Source organism: Pristiophorus japonicus, chromosome 2, assembly GCF_044704955.1.
Source record: "Pristiophorus japonicus isolate sPriJap1 chromosome 2, sPriJap1.hap1, whole genome shotgun sequence".
Lineage (NCBI taxonomy): Eukaryota > Metazoa > Chordata > Chondrichthyes > Pristiophoridae > Pristiophorus > Pristiophorus japonicus.
Genome location: NC_091978.1, coordinates 117,104,129 through 117,128,731, shown reverse-complemented (window position 1 = coordinate 117,128,731; position 24,603 = coordinate 117,104,129). Strand labels below are relative to the sequence as shown.

Sequence of the window (24,603 nt, the reverse complement as noted above, 5' to 3'; positions counted from 1 at the left end):
TTATCGCGTTTTACATGCCACAGATGCTAAAAAAACAAGTGATGCCACAGTAATCATTGGTTGACTCAATCACTGTGGAATGAGAAGGGGCACTTTCCAGGTTGATTCTTCATGGATTGTGTCTCCTTCTTTGTCCCTCTCCTACTCAAAGCCAAAAATTTCCCCATGGCCCCAACTTTTTAAACGTGGTTGTACCTAGGTATTTCTTTATTAAATCGGCATTTATAGTATTTGAATTATTGGGGAAATTCAATTTTGTAAAAATTGATTGAACAGATCAGATTGAATCTGTATAATTTATGAAAAGATTATTCCTTATAGTGTAACAAATGGTCCCTTGGGGAGCCTTTAAAAAAATCTGTACATGTAGTTTTCCACTTGGACGGGCAAAAAATAGGCAATATGGGTTTGTCTGCCCATTATGCACCCCACATGAAGTCCACGGATAGGGAAATCGGACAAGGGTGTATAACGGACAGTTGACCCAATACTGCCAGTTTACTACCCCTACTGAAGTTGAAAGTTACATGATTTTTGAGGTAATGTTAATATCATTATCATAATGAATATATCTTTCAGTCTTCAGAAGGACAGCCTTTGGATGATTTACTTCGGTTGGTAAAGAAGCTCCTTGGGATATTTTACTATGTTGGAGGCACTATATGCAACCACAGCAACAACAGCTTGTATTTATATAGTGCCTTTAATGGAGTGAAATGTCCCAAGGTGCTTCACAAGCGTATTATGAGATAATAATTTGACACCGAGCCTCATAAGTAGAAATTAGTGCAAGTGACCAAGAGCTTGGACAAAGAGGTATGTTTTAAAGAGCGTCTTGAAGGAGGAAAGAGAGGTAGAGAGGCGGAGTGGTTTAGGCAGGGAGTTCCAGAGCTTGGGACCTAGGCAACAGAAAGCACGGCCACCTTGAGCGATTATAATCAGGGATGCTCAAGAGAGCAGAATTAGAGGAGTGCAGAAATCTCGGTGGGGGGGTGGGGGGGGGCGGGGTGTTGTGAGGCTAAAGGAGATTACAGGTATAGGGAGGACGAGACCATGAAGGGATTTGAGAATAAGGATGAGAATTTTGAAATCGAGTTGTTCCTTAATCGGAAGCCAATGTAGGTCAGCGAGCACAGGGGTGATGGGTAAGCATGACTTGGTGCGAGTTAGGACACAGACAGCCGAGTTGTGGATCACTTCTAGTTTACATGTAAGTTATTGTCATTGTTTCCAAATGTGGAAGTTGTTCCCCTCATTCATTCCTCTTTTCCTGAACTTATGCTAAGATATATTCCACAGCTGCCACCAGCCCTTCGACTATTTCACCAAAGGAGCCGTTCTTCATGTGTGAGCACAGGCGGTGTCAGAACAAAGCTCAGCCATGAAATACATTATGTCCTCTGGATAGTTATCAGGAAACTTGTTTCTCTCTTCTATAACCCAGTGCTGCTAATTACGTGGGGGTGGTGATTTAGAAAACCAAGCACACTCATGTTAGATAGTTTAAAATCCTTTATCGTAATTTCAGCAATCAGGGCAAGATCTCTGGTGCTTTTCTCCTGTTTAGCCAGAGATGTGGAGGCCAATTAGTACCTATTGCCTCAGTGGCTGAGATTAACTAACTCAGCACAGACCAAACATGAGACTTTGCAGTTTGGATTGCTTAGTTCCACACTGTGGTCACCTACCCAGGAGCTTCTGGACAGAATTACTTTATCTATGTGTGTCTGCTTTGTTCACTCCACCTGTCCTGTACTTTGTCCTGTTCCGTAAGCAAACAAAAGAATCTTTGTTACTGATTCAGATCTCTATAGGGCTTGGCTGTGGTTTCACATTAGCTGGTCAGCATTTTGTGTTTTGTTTTAATTGCTGGTTAGATTGGTGGTCTAAATTAATCTGCAATCAACAGTGGGAGTTTTGTGATTTTCCACAAATTCAAGAATATTTTTGTAGCTAACATGCAATGTGCTGCTGAAGGTTTGTATTTTTACTAAATATTGGTGAGAAAATTTTACAATCTTCAGTACACATTGAATTTGAGTTCCAGACAATATTGCCTACTCTTCCCTCCTGGTAATCTTTGCTTGATTTCTGCCTTTGGATCACTCCTCCCATTAACCGTCACACTTGTCCATTATTCTGGGTTAGTGGGACAGGATTATCTATCCAATGGATTGTGTGAAATGGCCACCTCTGCTGCCAATGCAACCATATGTATCTCTCTTGTAATTGGCCATGTTGGCAACTCGAGTTGGTTGAAGAATTATGCTCGTGCTAGGGTATAGTTCCACGGATGCCAGGTAATGCAGTGGCCTCACCCAAGTGGCCTTAGTAGTGAGCATTGGAAGGCTAGTGAACCATAGAGGCATCTTAACGGAGGTTGATTCTGCTCTCATCTGACATCCACTCATGTACTTTCCAGCAGGGGTCACAACAATAACAACTTGCATTTATATAGAGCCTTTAATATAGTAAAATGTCCCAAGGTGCTTCACAGGAGCATTATCAAAAAAAAATTGACACTGAGTAACATAAGGAGGTATCAAGACAGATGAGAAGTAGGTTTTTAGGAGCGTCTTAAAGGAGGAGAGATAGACAGAGAGGCGGAGAGGTTTAGGGAGGGAATTCCAAAGCTTAGTGCCTAGGCACCTGAAGACATGGCCAGCAATGGTGGAGCGATTAAAATCGGGGATGCGCAAGAGGCCAGAATTGGAGGAGCGCAGAGATCTTGGAGGGTTGTAGAGATAGGGAGGGACAAGACCATGGAGGGATTGGAAAACAAGGATAAGAGTTTTAAAATTGAGACGTTACCAGACCGGGAGTCAAAGTAGGTCAGTTAGCACAAAGGATGGGTGAACGGGACTTGGTGCTAGTCAGGATACGGGCAGCAGGGTTTTGGATGAGTGCAAGTTTATGTAGGGTGAAAGATGCAATAGATAGTGATTGGGAGCAGGAACTCTGGCTGATTTTACATTCCATGCCTAGGTCCTGTGACAAAATGTAGTTCCACAGCCAAACTGGCTGAAATGAGCTAATTCAGCTTGTAGCAAAGATCACAGCTGCGACCTCTTGGTCTGTAATGCTCAATAATGTGCTGTTTTTACCAACTGAGACATTGAGAGATGTAGACGAAGAATTAAATAGAGCTTTCTAACTGAAGGCCCATTAGTTTACTGTCATAACCACAGATTGTCGCAACTGTATACATCACAGCAGGTGCAGTTACACAAAGCATATCCTGGAGCACAAGGAGAATTTGCCACTATTCTCTCGGCTTTTGCATTTTACTAAGCTTTTATTACTTAAGCACATTTCTCAGTATAAACCTTCTGCTACACAGTGTCACATCTCCTATTATTTATAAACACTATAAAACACGATCGCCCATTTGTGATAACATAGGAGTAGGCTATTCAGCTCCTATTCAACATTCAGTGAGATCATGGCTGATCTGTATCTTAACTCCATCTACCTGCCCTGGCTCCATATCCTTTTTTGTCTCGCAAAAATCTATCAATCACAGATTTAGATTTATTCATTAAGCTAGCATCTACTGCTTTTTGTGGGAGATATTTCTACATTTCTACCACCCTTTGCGTGAAGAAGCGTTTCCTAATTACTCTTCTGAATGGCCTGGCTTTTTTTTATTTTAAGGTTATGTCATTTTTTCCTAGACTACCCCACCAGCGGGAAAAGTTTCTCTCTACCCTATCAATTCCTTTCAAAATCCTACAAACCTCAATCAAATCACCCCTTTAACTTTCTACATTCCAAGGAATACAAACCTAGTTTATGTAATCTCTCCTAATAATCTAACCCTTGGAGTTCTGGTGAATCTGCGCTGCACTCTTTCCAAGCCCAATATATTTTTTCTAAGGTGCATTGCCTACCACTGTACACAGTACTCCAGGTGTGGTTTAACCAGGCCTTTGTAGTTAGGGCTCTGCTTTTGCAATTTACAAGCTTTTATTATTTAAACACTTTTATTTATCAGTATAAACCACCTGCTACATTGTGTCACACCTATTATAACACTAGTTATTTATAAACACTATAAAACATTATCACCCATTTCTGATAACATAGGAACAGGAGTAGGCTATTCAGTTCCCCGAGCCTGTTCACCAGGCAAAACCCGTTCCCATTTATATTCTAGCCTTCTGGTTATAAAGTCTAACATCCCATTAGCTTTTTTAGTATTTTTTTGTACCTGATCTTTGTAATCGGACCTCTAAATCTCTTTGGATCTCGACTGTTCCTAGCTTTTCACCATTTAAATAATACTCAGATCTATCCTTTTTTGGTCCAAAATGGATGACCTCACACTTACCTGTGTTGAAATCCATCTGCCACAGTTTTGCCTACTCACTTAATCTATCAGTGTTTCTTTGTAATCTTAAGCTCCTGTCTACACTACTTACTATACTATCAATCTTTGTGTCATCGGTAAACTTGGATATATGGCTCTCTATTGTGTTATCCAAGTCATTAATAAATACAGTGAATAGTTGAGGTCTCAGCACAAATCTTTGCGGGACACCACTTCCTTGCAATTCGAGTACATACCCATTACCTCTGCTGTCTTTTACTACCTAACCAATCTCCTAACCAGGTCAATAATTTTCTTTCAATTCCATGAGCTTTAATTTTAGCTAACATTCTCATGTGGAACCACATCGAATGCATTCTGGAAGTCCATATAAACTACATCCATAGGCATTTCCCTGTCTACAACTTTATTTACCTCAAAAAATTAATTAGACTCGTCAGACATGACCTACACTTTACAAATCCATAATAAAAGCATTACATGCTGGAAATGCTCAGAAGGCCAGGCAGCATCTGTTTCTTTCTCTGGATTGGATGTCACCAAGAGCCTGGTTGCTGATTGGAGCGCGGGCAGATACTACAGGAGCGGCGAGGTCGGGGCGAAGGAGCGGCGAGAGATTGTAGAGGGACGTGATCAGGGCCAAGGAGAGGCGCGAATTCGGGGCCCAGAAGAGGCAAGGGCCCAGGAGCAGCACGGGCCAGCCCACACTGCGATATGTGTGCGCGCTAGGTCCGTGCAGCAGAGCAGGTCTCCAGTCGTCTTGGATAACTCTTGCCACTGGACCAAGACCTAGCTCTGTCAAGCCCATGTGGTGGCTGGTGTGCATCGGCCAGGCATCTTCCACCCTTCAAGATTTAGTTTGGGACCTGTAATATTAGGTCCTCATTGAAACACCAGTGAACTTTTTGGCGTGGAAGTAAGTAATCCTCGATGCGAGGGACTGCCTATGATGACTTTCTCCACAGATGCTGCCTGACCTGCTGGTTATTTCAGATTTGCAGTGCCCACAGCATTTTGCTTTACAAATCCATGTTGGCTTTCTCTAATCAGCTCAAATATCTCTCCGTACTCAATCACTCTTTTATTGCTAATCTATAAATAATGACTTTCCCACAGCAGATGTTAGACTAACAGGACTATCATTTCCTGGTTTCTCTCTCAATTTTCCAATCAAAAGGGATGATTTCTGAATCGAGAGAGCTTTGTGAGATTATGGCTAAAGCATCCACAATTTCCTCTCATACTTCCTTTAAAATCCTAGGCTGGAAACCATCAGGTCCTGGGGATTTGTCAGTCTTTAGTGTCATTTTTTTCTATCTATTTTCTTGCTTACGTTAACTTTAGTGAATTCCAATCCTTCATCCATTATTAATTTCCCTGGAATGTCAGGTTTATTATCATCTTCCTCTACTGTGAAGACTGACGCAAAGTAAGTATTCAACAAGTCTGCCATTTCCTTATTTTAATTTGCAATATTATCCCATCTGTTTTTAAAGAGCCCATGTTACTCTTGACCACCTTTTTTCTTCAAATAATCGTAAAAACTTTTTGTGTTAATCTTGATATCCCTCGCAAGTTTCTTTTTGTATTCCTTTTTGCAACTTTTACTATCTTTTTTGTTTTCCTTTGCTGTTCTTTACATCTCTCTGTCCCTTGGATTTACACTATTTTCACTTTTATATGCTCTTTCCTTTAGTTTTATGTTATTTCTCACCTCTTTTATCAACCATGTCTGTTTTATTTGGTAAGTAGAGCTCTTTCCCCTTTAGGTCCTGATCCTGTATTAAGCTAAATTATTTTTTTGAACACCTCCCACTGTTTATTTGTAGTTTTATACTATAACAATTTTGACCAGTTTGCTGTCTCTTAGTAACTGTGTTCCTCCTTTTCAAACCTAACATTGAATTTGGACATATTATGATCACTGTTCGATAAATGTTTCCTTACTGTTAGATTACTAACTACGTCTGGCTCATAACTCATTACTAAATCTAGTATGGCATAACACAGTTTATGTGGCTGTTAAAGGGACCTTCCGGGGTAATTTTTGAATGTCGTGTGAAATTGAAGTGTACAAAATATTGAGGGGCCTGGACATAGTGGATAGTAAGGGCCTATTTCCATTGGTGGAGGGGTCTGTTACAAGGGGGCATAATTTTAAGGTGGTTGGTTGAAGGTTTAGAGGGGATTTGAAAGGGAGCTTCTTTATGCAGAGGGTTGTGGGGATCTGGAACTCACTGCCTGGAAGAGTGGTGGATGCAAACCCTCACCACTTTTAAGAGATGGTTGGATGGGCACTTAAAGTACGGACCTAGAGCTGGTAATTGGGATCAGAAACATAGAAAATAGGTGCAGGAGTAGGCCATTCGGCCCTTCGAGCCTGCACCACCATTCAATATGATCATGGCTGATCATGCAACTTCAGTACCCCATTCTTGCTGTCTCTCCATACCCCTTGATCCTTTTAGCCTTAAGGGCCACATCTAACTCCCTTTTTTAATATATCTAACGAACTGGCCTCAACAACTTTCTGTGGTAGAGAATTCCACAGGTTCATAACTCTCTGAGTGAAGAAGTTTCTCCTCATCTCGGTCCTAAATGGCTTACACCTTATCCTTAGACTGTGACCCCTGGTTCAGGACTTCCCCAACATCGGGAACATTCTTCCTGCATCTAACCTGTCCAATCCCATCAGAATTTTATGTTTCTATGAGATCCCCTCTCATTCTTCTAAATTCCAGTGAATATAAGCTTAGTCGATCTAGTCTTTCTTATCAGTCCTGCCATCCCGGGAATCAGTCTGGTGAACCTTCACTGCACTCCCTCAATAACAAGAATGTCCTTCCTCAGATTAGGAGATCAAACTATACACAATATTCAAAGTGTGGCCCCATCAAGGCCCTGTACAACTGCAATAAGACCTCCCTGCTCCTATTCTCAAATCCTCTCACTATGAAGGCCAACATGCCATTTGCCTTCTTCACTGCCTGCTGTACCTGAATGCCAACTTATAATTACAGATGTACCATGACACTCGGGTCTCGTTGCACCTCCCCTTTTCCTAATCTGTCACCATTCAGATAATATTCTGCCTTCCTGTTTTTGCCACCAAAGTGGATAACCTCATATTTATCCACATTATACTGCATCTGCCATGCATTTGCCCACTCACCTAACCTGTCCAAGTAACCCTGCAGCCTCTTAGCATCCTCCTCACAGCTTACACTGCCACCCAGCTTAGTGTCATCTGCAAACTTGGAGATATTACATTCAATTCCTTTGTCTAAATCATTAATGTATATTGTAAATAGCTGGGGTCCCAGCACTGAACCTTGGGGTACCCCACTAGTCACTGCCTGCCATTCAGAAAAGGACCCGTTTATTCCTACTCTTTGCTTCCTGTCTGCCAAATCAGTTCTCTATCCACGTCAACACGTTACCCCCAATACCATGTGCTTTAATTTTGCACACCAATCTCTTGTGTGGGACCTTGTTGAAAGCCGTTTGAAAGTCCAAATACAACACTGGTTCTCCCTTGTCCATCCTCAAAAAATTCTAGAATATTTGTCAAGCATGATTTCCCTTTCATAAATCCATGCTGACTTGGATCGATCCTGTCACTGCTTTCCAAATGTGCTGCTATTACATCTTTAATAATTGATTCCAACATTTTCCCCACTACCGATGTCTGGATAACTGGTCTATAATTCCCTGTTTTTTCTCTCCCTCCTTTTTTAAAAAGTGGGGTTACATTAGCTACCCTCCAATCCATAGGAACTGATCCAGAGTACCATATATACTCGCGTATCCTGCGACCCCTAAATTTTCGTCCCCAAAACATGATTTTATCATATATCTCATGTATCACGCGAGTCACTTTTTTGAGATCGAATACAGACCTTAACATGAAACATCGAGTGGATTCTGCTGTGAAAGCTGTTCGCGAATCGAACACCGATACAGCAATCGTTCCAGCTGGCTTGACTAGCGTCGTTCAGCAACAGCCTCTACTGTGTTTGGGAGTTGTGGGTGGCAGAGGTCGGGTTGCCGGGGGGATGGTGGGGGGTGAAGAGGAGGTCGGGTTGGGTCACCGGGGGGAAGCGGAGGTCAGGTTGCCGGGTGGGGGGGGAGTTGGGGGAGCGGAGGTCGGGTCGCCGGGGGGGTGAAGAGGAGGTCGGGTTGGGTCACCGGGGGGAAGCGGAGGTTGGGTTGCCGGGTGAGGGGGGAGTTGGGGGAGCGGAGGTCGGGTCGCCGGGGTAGAGAGAGCGGGGGTCAGGTCGGATCCGGTCCGGTCTCTTTCCTCCCCCCCCCCCCCCCCCCCCCCCCGACCTCCGCGACTCTCTCTCCCCCACCGACCTCCGCGACTCTCTCTCATCCCACCGATACAGTACAAGCGACAATAGAGGCTGCAATCCAGCCCAGGAGATACCTGCCGAGATTCAGCGTGGATACGGTCTGCTTAACAGACTAACAGCCTAATCTTGGCCAGCACTTCACACCCGCAAATTTTGTATCTCGCGTATCAAATTTAGGTTACAATTTAGGTCTTCAAAAGTCGCATGATATGTGAGTATATACGGTATATAGAATTTTGGAAAACGACCACCAATGCATCCACTATTTCTCGGGCCACTTCCTTAAATACTCTGGAATGCAGACTATCAGGCCCTGGGGATTTATTGGCTTTCAATCCCATCAATTTCCCTAACACAATTTCTTGACTGTTAAGGATTTCCTTCAGTTCCTCCTTCTCACTAGATCCTCGGTCCCCTAGTATTTCCGGAATGTTATTTGTGACTTCATTAATGAAGACAGAACCAAAGTATTTGTTCAATTGGTCTGCCATTTCTTTGTTCCCCATTATAAATTCACCTGATTCTGACTGAAAGGGGACCTACATTTGTCTTCACTAATCTTTTTCTCTTCACATATCTATAGAAGCTTTTGCAGTCAGTTTTGATTGGATAACCTTTTGTTGGCTGGCGTAGATACGATGGTAAGTACTGCAGGGAATCGAATACTGCCAGGATTATCTCCTGGACTAGTTTTGATCACCTGGATGGGTTGGAGAGGAATTTTCCCAGATTTTTTCTCCCTAAATTGGTCTGGGTTTTTATCTGGTTTTTGCCTCTCCCAGGAGATCACATGGCTCCGGTTGGGGTGGAGTGTAGAATATTTCAGTATAAGGGGTGTCGCAGTTGTGTGGGGCGGACTGGTTGGGCTGGGTGCTTTTTGCCTTTCCGCAATGTTCATTGTTCATAGGTTTATATGTAACCTTTAGGGCTGCTGACCGAGAGCCGTGCAGCTCTTTGTCAGCCGACGCGGACACGATGGGTCGAAATGGCCTCCTTCTGCACTGTAAATTTCTATGTTTCTAAATATTATAAAAACTGGATTCATGGAACCACAATAATTTTTAAAAAGATATAAATTTAACATAATAATGCTTTGTAACTTACTGGATTGATAATTTAAGGTACACCCCCAAATGTGTCACATCTTACTCCCTACTCCGAAGCCTTTGTCAATACTGCTGCGAATCAGTGGCTGGGAGGTGCCAAGTTCCATATAGATTAATTTGTCCTCCTCTTCCTAGAGGAAATGCCTCTATTTAGCAACCCTCCAAATTCTTCAAACTAAGATTAAGACCCCGTGTGAGGAATTATGGGAAAGAACCTGCATTGTAATATTCAAGTGGAAGTAAGAATGTAAGAATTTATTTTGCTAATGTACTCTTTCTTTACTCACTGCCTTTACTCAAGGCTGATTCTGAGCCACCAATGAACGTGAAATGTGCCATGTCAGTGTCTCCTGAATTAGTAACATAGAAACATAGAAAATAGGTGCAGGAGTAGGCCATTCGGCCCTTCGAGCCTGCACCACCATTCAATGAGTTCATGGCTGAACATGCAACTTCAGTACCCCATTTCTGCTTTCTCGCCATGCCCCTTGATCCCCCTAGTAGTAAGGACTACATCTAACTCCTTTGTGAATATATTTAGTGAATTGGCCTCAACAACTTTCTGTGGTCGAGAATTCCACAGGTACACCACTCTCTGGGTGAAGAAGTTTCTCCTGATCTCGGTCCTAAATGGCTTACCCCTTAGACTGTGACCCCTGGTTCTGGATTTCCCCAACATTGGGAACATTCTTCCTGCATCTAACCTGTCTAAACCCGTCAGAATTTTAAACGTTTCTATGAGATCCCCTCTCATTCTTCTGAACTCCAATGAATACAAGCCCAGTTGATCCAGTCTTTCTTGATATGTCAGTCCCGCCATCCCGGGAATTAGTCTGGTGAACCTTCGCTGCATTCCCTCAATAGCAAGAATGTCCTTCCTCAAGTTAGGAGACCAAAACTGTACACAATACTCCAGGTGTGGCCTCGCCAAGGCCCTGTACAACTGGAGCAACACCTCACTGTCCCTGTACTCCAATCCCCTCGCTATGAAGTAATAGCTCTGCAGTTTGTGTCTGGCAAATTGGAATTCTTGACCTGATCTCAATCCCATTTTCGTTTGCTACAACCCAGTATCTTGTCCCTCATTTAAGACTGAGGTGAGGTGGAATTTCTTCACTGAGGGTTGTGAATCTTTGGAATTCTCTACCCCAAAGGATTAAGGATGCTCAGTCATTAGGCATATTCAAGGCTGAGATAGATAGATTTTTTGGACTTGTGGAGAATCAAGAGATATCGGAATCAGGCAGAAAAGTAGAGTTGAGGTTGAAGATCAGCCATGATCTTATTGAATAGCCAAGCAGGCTCGAGGGGCCATATGGCCTACTCCTGCTCCAAATACTTACGTTCCTAAGTAAGACAAGATGGCTTTCTGGGTTATTTTGATGAAGGGAGACAAGTGGTGGTCTCAGGTCATGGTCAAGATAGATGGATACAGTATAACCTTACATTTTACCTAAAGGCAAAGTCCATTGTGAACCCAAGGCCTAAGCATCACTGTGGAAATGAGAGTGCCTGCCACTTCTCAAAGCTTGGTTCTTCACTATACCAGTGGTTGTCTTGTACATTAATATATGCCTTAAGTGGAATATAAAAAACTTCACTCTGTCCACAGAGTGAGGGATGCAGGTTCGATTTCCCATCCGACCCATTTAGTTTCTAATCTGCAACTGGGTCTGGGAGGGTGCCTAAGGCACGCGGAGAGAAAAGGTCAGAAGTAATTGCCAGGTGCTCTCAATTGAGGATAGGATTGGGCTTGGCTTTAGTAAACCCAACCCTACCCTCGCCCCGAATCAATCTACTCTGGTGGAATAGTTTATTCCGAATGCGTCAGAGCTCCACCCGAAAATGCCACGATGCCCGGGTCATTCACTCTGATACATTTCATTCCCTACTCCTTTTCAGCTTCCAAGTTTTTGATCTTTGCCAGTAATCCTTTGGCAACCTGCCCTTCAGTTTCTTAGCAAATGCTGCTGTGCTGACACGAATGCGAACTGTCAAGCAGTTTGAATTTATATTACTTTAAATAAATGAGTTTGTGACAGAAAGCTTTTAGTAGAATAACTATTAATTTCATCAGGAAATAGCTGGTTGTTAAATGCGACAGTGCGTTTATTGGAGTGTAGGCAGTTCCAATTCCTCCTCATTTCTGTCAGCTGCTGCCTTATGAGATACTTAACATCGTTGTCATTTTTGACATTGGTTTACTGCCCTGAGTCACAGGATACTATTTAAATTCTGTGGCATTAGTTGACATCCTATAATATCAAAAAAAACTATGCTTGTTTCAAAAAGAGTGATCACATAACGGACAACCAAAAAAAATGTACAATTTTAAAAGCCATGGTTTGCCTACAGCATACAAACCCTGATTCCTGTTGATTATCTTAAATCCTAACAGAGAAGGCTGGGTCACCTTAACTCAAAGATATTATTTGCTACTGACCCAGGGAAATCTTACTTTGCTGATAGTTTGGAAAATGCTACCTCGACCATTAGGCCTTGGTGCGAAGGGAAGCCTGGGTCCTGGTTCAACCAAATGCAGTGCAGGAGAAATAATACGCAGGTGTGGGACAATCTCTTTTTAAGTGTTCTGGTGCTGGATGAGCTGTGCTGCTTGATGAGGGAATTGGAAGCCAGTAATTGTCTTGAGTTCTACTAATCTGTAATTATTAAGAGAAAATGTCACATCACATGCACACTTATTTCCACAGCATTTACAACAATGGATTAGGTGAGGGGAAGCATGAAAGTTTTTCTTTAATGGCCCTTCCAAGTGCTGCAGTACAGGCCCTGGGATCCTTGTGCATGAAACACAAAAAGTGAATATGCAGGTACAGCAAGTAATCAGGAAAGCAAATAGAATCTTGGCCTTTATTGCAAGGGGGATAGAGTATAAAAGCAGAGAAGCCCTGCTACAACTGTACAGGGTATTGGTAAGGCCACACCTAGAGTACTGCGTACAGTTTTGGTCTCCATATTTAAGGAAGGATATACTTGCATTGGGGGCTGTTCAGAGAAGGGTCACGAGGTTGATTCCAGAGATGAGGGGGTTGACTTATGAAGATAGGTTGAGTAATTTGGGCCTATACATATTGGAGTTCAGAAGAATGAGAGGTGATCTTATCAAAACATATGACATAATGAGGGAGCTCGACAAGGTGGATGCAGAGAGGATATTTCCACTTATAGGGGAAACTAAAACTAGGGGACAAAGTCTCAGAATAAGCGGCCTCCCATTTAAAACTGAAATGAAGAGAAATTTCTTCTGAGGGTTGTAAATCTATGGAATTCTCTGCCCCAGAGAGCTGTGGAGGCTGGGTCTTTGAATATATTTAAGGCGGCGATAGACTGATTTTTGAGCGATAAGGGAGTAAAGGGTTATGGGGAGCAGGCAGGGAAGTGGAACTGAGTCCATGATCAGATCAGCAATGATCTTATTGAATGGCAGAGCAGACTCGATGGGCCGAATGGCCTAATTCTGCTCCTATTTCTTATGTTCTTATGTTTCTGATGATGCGACAGTTACATGCTCACAACTACTGCAGGAATAAGTTACAGCACTGGACCCACTGGAGAATGATAGTGGGTCCCAGCAGCAATAGTAAAACCTGATTTCACTTATAGTTTGCCTGCAGAAATATAGCTTCAACATTTATACTCTGGACAGAAATTTCAGAATTTACTGTATCAGTAAGTCTCACAACCATTTTGGAGATATTTTTTACCATTTAGTATTTGCTACTTATTTTTCCTTTATTATTGATGCAAAAGACCATCAACAGAGTAACAATGATACAGTTTAAGATTATTTTTAAAAAACTGATCATTGGAGTTAGTTTAATAAATTGCTATACTGTTTAGTGTTTACACAACACAGATAATAAATGCCTTTGGTTTAAAAAATGATTAATATAACATTCTGCTGCACATATAACCTATATAACTGTTATCACTGTCAGCTTATCATCGCTCATCCCAGTTTTTATTTTCAGTTCAAGGTTCACAAGGTATATATGGAAATCTGGTTAATTCTGTCCTTTATTTTAAAAAGCTGTAATGAGGGTCAATTCCATGAATTGGAACTCCTGGTGCAGAGCTTTGTGTGAGTATGGGCATGTATGTCATGTGCCCTACACGATTGACTGTATATCCATTTTAATGGATTCCCACTGCGCAAATCTCTCTACCAACCGCTCTAATTTATGAAATCTACAGGAATATCCAAAGTTTAATCCCAAAAAGTTCTTTAATGTCATTATAATAATATTGCTTTTTTCCCATTTTCCTGTTCATGAGGGTACGGTTCCACAAGTGCTCATAACCCTTTAGCACCTCACCCAAATGGCCACTCTCCCTGTGCGAGCATCAGCATGCTATTAGAACATGGAGGGCACGGACTGTGGACCTGTCCCCTAGTACGAGTCAAGGGAGAAAATTGGATTAAAAACAAATAGTTTTATTGCAATGCTTTTATTGTTTGCAAACCCTTCATTGTTTAGAGCTGGGGAGTTGCAGCTCCAGTAAACATGAAATTCAAGTTTACGGTAGACAGTTAAACTGAGAGAGACTGAGTGCTCAATGGTGCCATGTATTGATTGTCTAATCTTTATCTTTTTTCTGATTCTAGGTTTGTTCCTTTTTTAGCTGCTGTTTTTAAAGTGTTGATTTTTTTTTCTTTAGTCCTCTCCACATCATGGGCCATATTCTGCTTAAAAATGGCAGGCAGGCTCACTGCAGCTCAGCTGCTGCTACTGACCTTGGTAGGATGTGCATGACAGCAGACCCCTCTGCCGATTTTCCCATCCTCTATGTGGCCAACAGCCAGATTTCCACTTAGCAATAATGATCAAGTACCCACCAAATGAGGAATCACCTTGGGAGGCCCATGTTCTGTGATATAGCATGTTAGCGTGCCATCATGCACCATATCAGATGCCTTTTATATTTTCCGCTGTTTTAAACCTGTAACCAGTAGCTTGGTGCGAGCCAAATATTAAATCAGTTGACATTGGGACATGGATCATCATAGACAGTTTATATGGTATCTGATTATACTGACAGTCTGGTTTCTCATTGCTTTTGTTAGCTGGATTGCCCTTTGCAATTCTTACACCGCTGCATTCTCCGTTCAGACGAGGATTTTACTGTAATGATGAAACCATCAAGTACCCATACAAAGAGGACACCATACCCTACCAATTATTAGCTGGCATAATAATTCCATTTGCTCTGCTGGTAGTAAGTCAACTCATTTTTACTCCATGCAATTCACTCTGTTGCTTTCACCTACTGTTGCAAATTATATTGTTTATTAATTGGCAAGTGCATCAATAACACCAAGGAAAACTATGACCTGCTTGACTTTACTTTGGTAGCTGCTTCAATGGATTAGTGGGTAAATAGACTTTCTGGCTTGATACTAAGCCATATAATCCAGGTAGCCCTGGGTTCAGTCCCTAGTCAGGGCTGAGTTAGCTGTTCTTAGCTGGGGTGGCAGTTGGCTTTATTGCTCCAGCCAGGGTTCTCACTTAATTGCTATCCAGTGATTCCTCTAGGAAAGTCTAACTGTGGTAGGTCGTGACTAAATGCCCTCAGTGGTGGAATACGCTGTTGACATTTCTTTAGGCTCACATAAAGAATATTGAGGGACTAGATGCTGACTTTTCCCTTGGAACTGTACTCCAGCACCAATCAGTGCCTTCAGGAGAGGAAGAAAGAAAATGGAAGATTTAAAAAAAAAATTAAAAACAAACTCCCTGAATTTCCTGTCTGGTTACACTGGTAAAGCAGCAGGTGGGGAAGGAAAATTGGATGAGGAGCTGTTCATTGGCTCCCTGCCCCTCAACGGCACTTCTGACATTTTCTGCTGGAAGTGATGTTGGGCGTATTATTGTCTGCTCAAATGTGGGTGAGTGTGTTATAAACCGAGGCAAATGACAGGAATAAATTACATGGTGTATTTTCCTTCCTTTGCACCCTAGCAGACTGGGCTAAAAGGACACCCGTGCATCCCTCATGCCTAACTTTGTTATGGGTTGCTGGGCGGGTAATTTTAAATGGCCAGCTTCCTTTGAAAAAAGGGCAAGGTTTAAGATATTTTCCAAATCATCAGCCAAGACCACACAGCCCAACTGAGACGGGTTTCCCATTGGCATTATAAATAGCCAAGCACTGCCTGGAATACATAAATGTTCCTGACCCCAGCAAAGTTCTGCACCATTCTGCCTTCACTGCAATTTTTAGGATAATTAGTTTTGCTGTATCACTAACGATTAAGTCTTGGGTGTGGCTTGTACCTTTTTAAAGGAGTGTCATCTTCAGGAAAAAGGCCTTGGCAAATCCTTTGTAATTTATTTGTGCTGGTACATAGAAACAGAAAATAGGTGCAGGAGTAGGCCATTCGGCCCTTCGAGCCTGCACCACCATTCAATGATCAGCCACGATCTTATTCACCTCAATACCCCTTTCCTGCTTTCTCTCCATACCCCTTAATCCCTTTAGCCGTAAGAGCCATATCTAACTCCCTCTTGAATATATCCAATGAACTGGCATCAACAACTCTCTGCGGTAGGGAATTCCACAGGTTATCAACTCTGAGTGAAGAAGTTTCTCCTCATCTCAGTCCTAAATGGCTTACCCCTTATCCTTAGACTGCATTCCCTGGTTTTGGACTTCCCCAACATCGGAAACATTCTTCCTGCATCTAACCTGTCCATTCCTGTCAAGATTTTATATGTTTCTATGAGATCCACTCTCATCCTTCTAAACTCCAGTGAATACAGGCCCAGTTGATCCAGTCTCTCCTCATATGTCAGTTCTGCCATTCCGGGAATCAGTCTGTTGAACCTTCGCTGCACTCCCTCAATAGCAAGAACGTCCTTCCTCACATTAGGAGAACAAAACTGAACACAATATTCCAGGTGAGGCCTCACCAAGTAACTGTACAACTCCAGTAAGACTTCCCTGCTCCTATACTCAAATCCCCTAGCTATGAAGACCAACATACCATTTGCCGCCTTCACCTGCTATACCTACATGCCATCTTTCAATGACTGATGTACCATGATACCCAGGTCTCGTTGCACCTCCCCTTTTCCTAATCTGCCGCCATTCAGGTAATATTTTGCCTTCGTGTTTTTGCCACCAAAGTGGATAACCTCACATTTATCCACATTATACTGAATCTGCCATGCATTTGCCTGTCCAAATCACCATGCAGCCTCTTAGCATCCTCCTCACAGCTCACACCGCCACCCAGCCTCGTGTCATCTGCAAACTTGGAGATATTACACTCAATTCCTTCATCTAAATCATTAATGTATATTGTAAATAGCTGGGGTCCCAGCACTGAGCCCTGCAGCACCCCACTAGTCACTGTCTGCCATTCTGAAAAGGATCCGTTTATCCCGACACTCTGCTTCCTGTCTGCCAACCAGTTCTCTATCCATGTCAGTACATTACCCCCGTTACCATGTACTTTAATTTTGCACACCAATCTCTTGTGTGGGACCTTGTCAAAAGCCTTTTGAAAGTCCAAATACACCACATCCACTGGTTCTCCCTTGTCCATTCTACTAGTTCCATCCTCAAAAAAATTCCAGAAGATTTGTCAAGCATGATTTCCCTTTCATAAATCCATGCTGACTTGGACTGATCCTGTCACTACTTTCCAAATGTGCTGCTATTTCATCTTTAATAATTGATTCCAACATTTTCCCCACTACTGATGTCAGGCTAACCGGTCTATAATTACCCTTTTTCTCTCTCCCTCCTTTTTTAACATCATCATAACATCATCGGAAAGAAAATGACACACACTCCTTCTTTGCCTTCCTGCCCAGTTGTATCCCTTCTCCTTCTCTCCTGAAGGCATTGATTCCATTGTTGATGTTTCATTCCACAGGGGCCAGTCGCCTTCTGATATCTTACTTACCCAACTTGGTGGCAGCATTCATTTGTGATTTTTAACAGTGAATGTTGGCAGGTTATGACCGTGGGGGGTGAGGGTTGGGGGGCGGGTCACAGCCAAGCCGCTGGATAGTGATCAGGAGGGGGAAGCATGGATGATTCTCCCCTTACTCGAAGCAGGGCATCTGAGGCCAATTGTAAGCTCCATACTGCTGCCTTGCCTGAGATCAGCTGGCTCAGCAGGTTTGAACCCTGAACCTTCCTTTGTGATGTGGCTCAACTACTCACTCGACAAACTTGCTGACTTTTCTGCCTCATTAAACAAGAAAGGTTTTCTAAACACTCTGTGGCGAAGGCATCCCTTTGATTTGGTGCCTTTGTGTAGTCCTGGTGTAAACATAGAAACATAGAAAATAGGTGTAGGAGTAGGCCATTTGACCCTTCGAGCCTGCACCACCATTCAATAAGATCATGGCTGATCATTTCCTCAGTGTGCCTTTCCTGCTTTCTCTCCATATCCCTTGATCCCCTTAGCCGTAAGGGCCATATCTAACTCCCACTTGAATATATCCAATGAACTGGCATCAACAACTCTCTGCGGCAGGGAATTCCACAGGTTAACAACTCTGAGTGAAGAAGTTTCTCCTCATCTCAGTCCTAAATGGCCTACCCCTTATCCTAAGACTATGTCCCCTGGTTCTGGACTTCCCCAACATCGGGAACATTCTTCCTGCATCTAACCTGTCCAGTTCCGTCAGAATCTTATATGTTTCTATGAGATCCACTCTCCTCCTTCTAAACTCCAGTGAATAAAGGCCCAGTTGACCCAGTCTCTCCTCATATGACAGTCCAGCCATCCCTGGAATCAGTCTGGTGAACCTTCGCTGCACTCCCTCAATCGCAAGAACGTCCTTCCTCAGATTAGGAGACCAAAACTGAACACAATATTCCTGGTGAGGCCTCACTAAGGCCCTGTACAACTGCAGTAAGACCTCCCTACTCCTATACTCAAATCCCCTAGCTATGAAGGCCAACATACCATTTGCCTTCTTAACCGCCTGCTGTACCTGCATGCCAACTTTCAATGACCGATGAACCATGACACCCAGGTCTCATTGCACCTCCCCTTTCCTAATCTGCCACCATTCAGATAATATTCTGCCTTCATGTTTTTGCACCCAAAATCGATAACCTCACATTTATCCATATTATACTGCATCTGCCATGCATTTTCCCCCTCAAAGTTACCCTGGAGCCTCTTAGCGTCTTCCTCACAGTTCACATCGCCACCCAGTTTAGTGTCATCTGCAAACTTGGAGATATTACACTCATTAATGTATATTGTAAAGAGCTGGGATCCCAGCACTGAGCCCTGCAGCACTCCACTAGTCACTGGCTGCCATTCTGAAATGGACCCGTTTATCCTGACTCTCTGCTTCCTGTCTGCCAACCAGTTCTCTATCCACATCAGTACATTACAAGAGTATTTAAAAACCATTAATCCCTGACCAATGTATCCAAATTGTGTACACCGTATCTTATCCATCAGGTCACAAGATGTGTAATTCCTACAATGTCACATTTTATTCTCTGTTGTTATCTCTAGACTTGACTATTCCAATGCACTCCTGGCTGGCCTCCTACCTCCTATGTAAACTTGAGGTAATCCAAAACTCGACTGCCCATATTCTACCTTGCACCAAGTTCTGTTCAGCTATCACCCCTGTGCTTGCTGACTTACATTAGCTCCCGGTTAAACAACGCCTCGATTTTAAAGATTCTCATTCTCATTCAAATCCCTTCATGGCCTCACCCCTCCCTATCTCTATAATCTCCTCCAGCCCCCCCTGAGATATCTGCGCTCTACTTATTCTGCCCTCTTGAACATCCCTGATTTTAATCGTTCAACCATTGGAGGCCCTGCCTTCAGCTGCCACGGCCCTAAGCTCTGGAACTCCCTCCCTAAACCGCTCCGGCTCTTTACCTCTCTTTCCTCCTTTAAGACGCTCCTTAAAACCTACCTCTTTCACCAAGCTTGTGGTCATCTGCCCTAATTTCTCCTTTTGTGGCTTGGTGTCAAATTTTGCTTTAACACTCCTGTGAAGCGCCTTGGGATGTTTTACTACGCTAAAGGCGTTATATAAATACGTTGTTGTTGTTAAGCAACTTCAGTAAAAGCTGCAATATACCTGTGACAAAGGCAGATACGGTGTAATATTGTGATGATGCACTGTACCCATTATAAAGGTTATCTTTATCAATTAACACCAGATTCTTACGACTGTAAGACACCATGGGTGGCTAATGTTTCATGTATTATGTCCTCAGTGATACCCTACAATCTGCTCTCCCACATCACAGCCTGAGGTAATGTCCAGTATTTGGGGTGTGGCACGTGAAAGGACAGAGAGAGGCAGCTTCCTCTCTGAGTGGCTGCACATTGTCCAAATCAGCAAGCCGCTCAAATAATTGAAGAAGTGCCAGATCCTGGCAGTCTCTGCATTCTCAGATGTGACGTCAGCTGTTGTAGGACCATTACATGGTGCTTCACCTGTCTGCCAGAATAGTTCAGGGCTAGATATTGCCCTTATTGGTTATCAATGAGTGCCTACCGCAGCAATCCTTTGGATTTCGCATCTGTTTCCTCCTCCTACTCCTCTGCTTCTTGTGGACCATGGCCCGCCATTTCGTCTTGTTTACTTCCTTTCATATTGGAATGTTTTGCAACATGCAGCAAACAGTGATATTATTTTGGTTCTGACAAAACGTCATTGACCTGAAACTTTAATATACTCCACAGATGTCGAGTGTTTCCAGTATTTTCTGTTTTTACTTGTGATTATTTTGAAGACATTTACTGGACTGTAAAAGTGGTCCAAACACCGGAGTCTCTGGTCGGAATCTTACCAGAATTGTGAGTGTGAGTTTGGAGGCGGGCCCGCTGTCAAAATGGCCGTGATTGACAGCAGGGCGGAAGTCCGCTCTGAACCCGCCTTCTTGTGAATTTCCCAAGTGCCAGCTCTGCCTGCGGATTGCAGACCTGGCACTAAGCGATTTGTCAGGCAATTTGAGCAAGTTAAGGAGCTGCTTAAAGCTATTTGGGCATCACGACAGGCAAGTGTGTCGGGTTCTCAACAACTCTGGATTAGTTTGATCAGTTGACAGTTGCAGAAGTGGTATAACAGCTTCCATTTCACAGCTGTTCAATTTCCAATCAAAGAAGCTGGAGCTTTCAGGATCTGGAATACACTTTTCAGCTTTATGGAGGTTTCAAGTGTTTCCAGTGTCACTTCCTTGGAGCAACCTCTCTCACCACTGACCGATCGCTTCTGTCATCTCAACTTTAGCTGCCATCTATTCCATCAGCATAGGTGCCTTGAAAAAATCTCACCTTGGTCCTCAGAATCCCATCACTATCAGCCCCAACATGAACGTCACTTGGCACACCAGCATCACCAACAACAACACCAACCTTCTCTACAATCACCTGATGCTGCACAGGACATCTCCACCCGACCTCATTGTTGCCCTCATTTTCAGGGGGGATATTTAAAGCAGCCTTGGCCACATCGCATTTGAAGGTTCATGTAGGAGTATGGAGGGAGGATTGGAGAGGAGGCTCTTGTGCAGAAATAGAAAAATGATCATGTGAAGTGCATCTTCAGCATGCCAATTGTTTGCTCTATGACACATCTGGTGGCCTCCTCAAAGGTGTCTTGATCCATGTCTTCAATGGATAGCCTTTGTCTCCAAGCAGCCAGCTGGCAATTCTGTTTGGCGGTGCGAAGAACTGAGGGAGGATGGACTGGCGCAGGACAAATGAGTCATGGCAGCTGCCAGGGAATTTGGTGCATATATGCATAATGATCTTCCTATGGCTGCAGACGAGCTGCACATTGAGGGAGTGGAAGCCCTTGCAGTTGACAAAGACTCCTGGATTATGACTGGGTGCCCTGATGGCCACATTTGTGCAGTCAATGATGCCCTGCACCCGTGAGAAACCAGCCAAAGCAGCAAAGCCAAGCTCACGCTCAGCAACACTGGCTTCATCAGTGGCAAAGTTGACATAATTGGCTGACTTGTCAAACAGAGCATCGGTGACTTGTGTGATGCATCTGTGGGCGGCCGACTGGGAGATGCCGCAAATGTCTGCTGCAGATCCCTGGAAGGATCCTAAGGCAAAGAAGTTGAGGGTGGTGGTGACTTTGACAGCCACTGGCCAGGCGTGTCCACCAGGTCCTCTGGGCTGCAGATCTAGCTCCAGCAAGCTGCAATGTCTGCGATGATCTGGTGCGATATCCTGAGCCTCCTTTGGCACTGCTGCTCAGTCATGTTGAGGAAGCTCATCCTCTACCTGTATACCCTGTGTTGGGGGCATTGCCTCTGGCATGGTGCAGCCCTGTGCTGATGCCCTCTGTCCTGTGCAGCATCAGGTTGTTGAGAAGGTTATTGGTGTTGCTGCTGCTGCTGGTGTTGGGGCTCATCCTGGTCCGATTGTGAGGACCAAGGTGAGACAGTACAAGCAGTACCCATGCTGATGTAGTAGATGGCATGTCAAGTAGAGATCAAAGGAGCAATCTCTCAATGGTACGATAAGTTACTAGCAATGTGGTGAGTGACTTCCGACATTGCAGAAAAGACTTGCAACTCTAGACACTTAAATATGTGCTCAAAAAGGAGTCAGCAAGAGCCTTTCCCAAAGGCAAGTACGCAGGTGTGATGCGGGAGTATTTATTGGGATTTCCATGCTCTGCATTAATGACCTCAATCCATGGCCACTGAGTTTCTGCCTTGGGTTTGCAGCCGAGATTCCTGAGTTGCGTGATTTCCTTGGTCATCCTGTGAAATTCAAAAGGTTTGGTTAAGATCTCTGTTAAGGGATTCCTGTAAAGGATCTCACAACAAGGATTTAATGAGATTAATTAAGCCGCCCGCCTCTGCCGTTCGGGTCTGGCAAACGCCCCCGAGTTAAAGGCACAAGGAGGCGGGATGACGGCGCGTTCCCGACTCGATCCCATTTTCTGCAACTTTACTGCCGAACCGCCTTCAAATCCGCACTCACAGCAGCGGGAAAATTCCAGCCTATATCTGCACTTGCTTGGCGCATGTGCCCACTGGCTGATTTTGTAGTTGTGCCTGTGGTGGCTTGGAAAGATTTGGGGCGTAGAAGCTTAATGCTGTGGTAACCATCATTGCCACAGGTGGGGGCAGTCTTTGTTTTGAAAGTTTGTTGCAGGTCAGCCTGGAGCAAATGACATAGCTCTGCGACAGCCTCCATTGTGAAGTTGGCGTAGCAAAGACAGATGTCTTCTGTCATAACCAGGTAGGATTAGACAGGGTATGTAAACATAGACCTGGGTCTAATGACATGTAGCCCCGATTTTAGCGGGAGTGAGAGGTGGGCTGAGACAGGCCTCTAACACAGTCCGGGCCAACTCCTGCCTGAACCCAATGGCAATGACCTGAGGCTGACGGGTGGGAGCAGGGTGAGCACAGCAGGTGACCGCCGGATATGGCCGTCGTATATGGGGGAGGGGCAGGAGAGGCCGAAGGAGCACTCCTGCTCCTCCTGGCTGTCAAAACTAATTTACAATTTTCCAAGCTTCTTCTGAGCCTGCTGCTGCTTGGTGCCCGAATGTTCCTGCTGAGGCCAGCATCGAGTGTCAAACATGCCTTTTAAAATAAGGGACTGACTATTTATATACTGTACTTTTTATGTCGAGTCCCCGCCCCTGATGCCTGCTGCCAGAACCGGAAGTAGGGCCCTGCAATGTTCCGTGTGGGGAGAGAGCAACCGCTGACCAGGCTTTCAGATCCACCGCAAGCCTCTGAGCGACCGGGGGGGGGGGGGGGAGAGGGAAGTGAGAGAGAGAGCTTGGGGGGAGGGAAGGAGGGAGGGAGGGAGAGAGAGTGTTGGGGGGGAGGGAGAGAGAGAGAGAGAGAGAGGTTGGGGGTGGGAGGGAGAGGGAGAGGGGGAGAGAGAGAGCGAGAAAGACAGCTGGGGAGGGAGGGTAGGAGGGAGAGAGAGAACTTGGGGGGAGGGAGGGAGAGAGAGAGCTTGGGGGGAGAGAAAGAGAGAGGTTGGGGGGAGGCAGCGAGGGAGAGGGAGAGGGAGAGAGCTTGGGGAGAGGGAGAGAGAGAGAAAGGTTGGGAGGAGGCAGCGAGGGAGAGAGCGAGCTTGGGGAGAGGGTGAGAGAGAGGTTGGAGGCGTGGGTGGGGAGGGGTGTGGAAGTGAGAGAGTCTGGAGGGGAGAGAGAGCCTGGGGACTGGGGGACGGAAAGAGACCTTGGGGAGAAGGAGGAAGAGAGAGAGAGAGAGAGAGCTTGAGAGGGGAGAGAGAGAGGCAGCTTGGGGGGGCGTGTGGAAGTGAGAGAGTCTGGAGGGGAGAGAAAGCCTGGGGACCGGGGGGAGGGAGAGAGACACGGGGGGAGTGAGGGTAGAGAGAGACACAGTGAGGGGGAAGAGAGAGATGGGGTGGGGGATCGGAGGGGAGCGAGGTTCCTCCAATTCAGAAATCACGACACTGTCGCTATTCACTTCATACCCAATAAACCTGTTAACAATCTGCACACAATGCCTGCCCCATCTATGGTGGGGGGAGGGCAAGGGTCATGCACTTGCGCTGGGGGAGGGATGCCCTTGCGCTGGGATACGGGACTTTGGCTGGGGAGGCAGCACGTGCTGGTGACCAGGACTGGGAACTAAATATTCAGGGGTACTTGACAATTCGGAAGAACGGAAAAGGAGGTGGAGTAGCACTGTTAATAAAGGATGGGATCAGTACATTAGTGAGAAACTATATTGTCTCAGAGCATCAAGATGTTAAATCAGTTTGAGTGGAGCTAAGGAACAATAAGCCGAAAAAGTCGCTGGTGGGCGTAGTCTTTAGGCGCCCTAACAGTAG

The 24,603-nt window shown here is 44.5% G+C and overlaps 1 protein-coding gene across 3 annotated transcripts in view; it reads left to right on the top strand.

Moving 5' to 3' along the window:
* The window catches only part of plpp1a (phospholipid phosphatase 1a), a 171,890-nt gene that overhangs the window by 59,751 nt on the left and 87,536 nt on the right, over positions 1-24,603 (top strand). The window contains exon 2 of one of the 3 annotated variants that reach the window (XM_070868817.1): positions 14,878-15,029. The exons of the other annotated variants lie outside the window; for them this stretch is intronic. Coding sequence (XP_070724918.1) covers positions 14,878-15,029 — 152 coding nt within the window. The remainder of the gene's footprint in view (positions 1-14,877; positions 15,030-24,603) is intronic. 3 annotated transcript variants of the gene reach the window in all.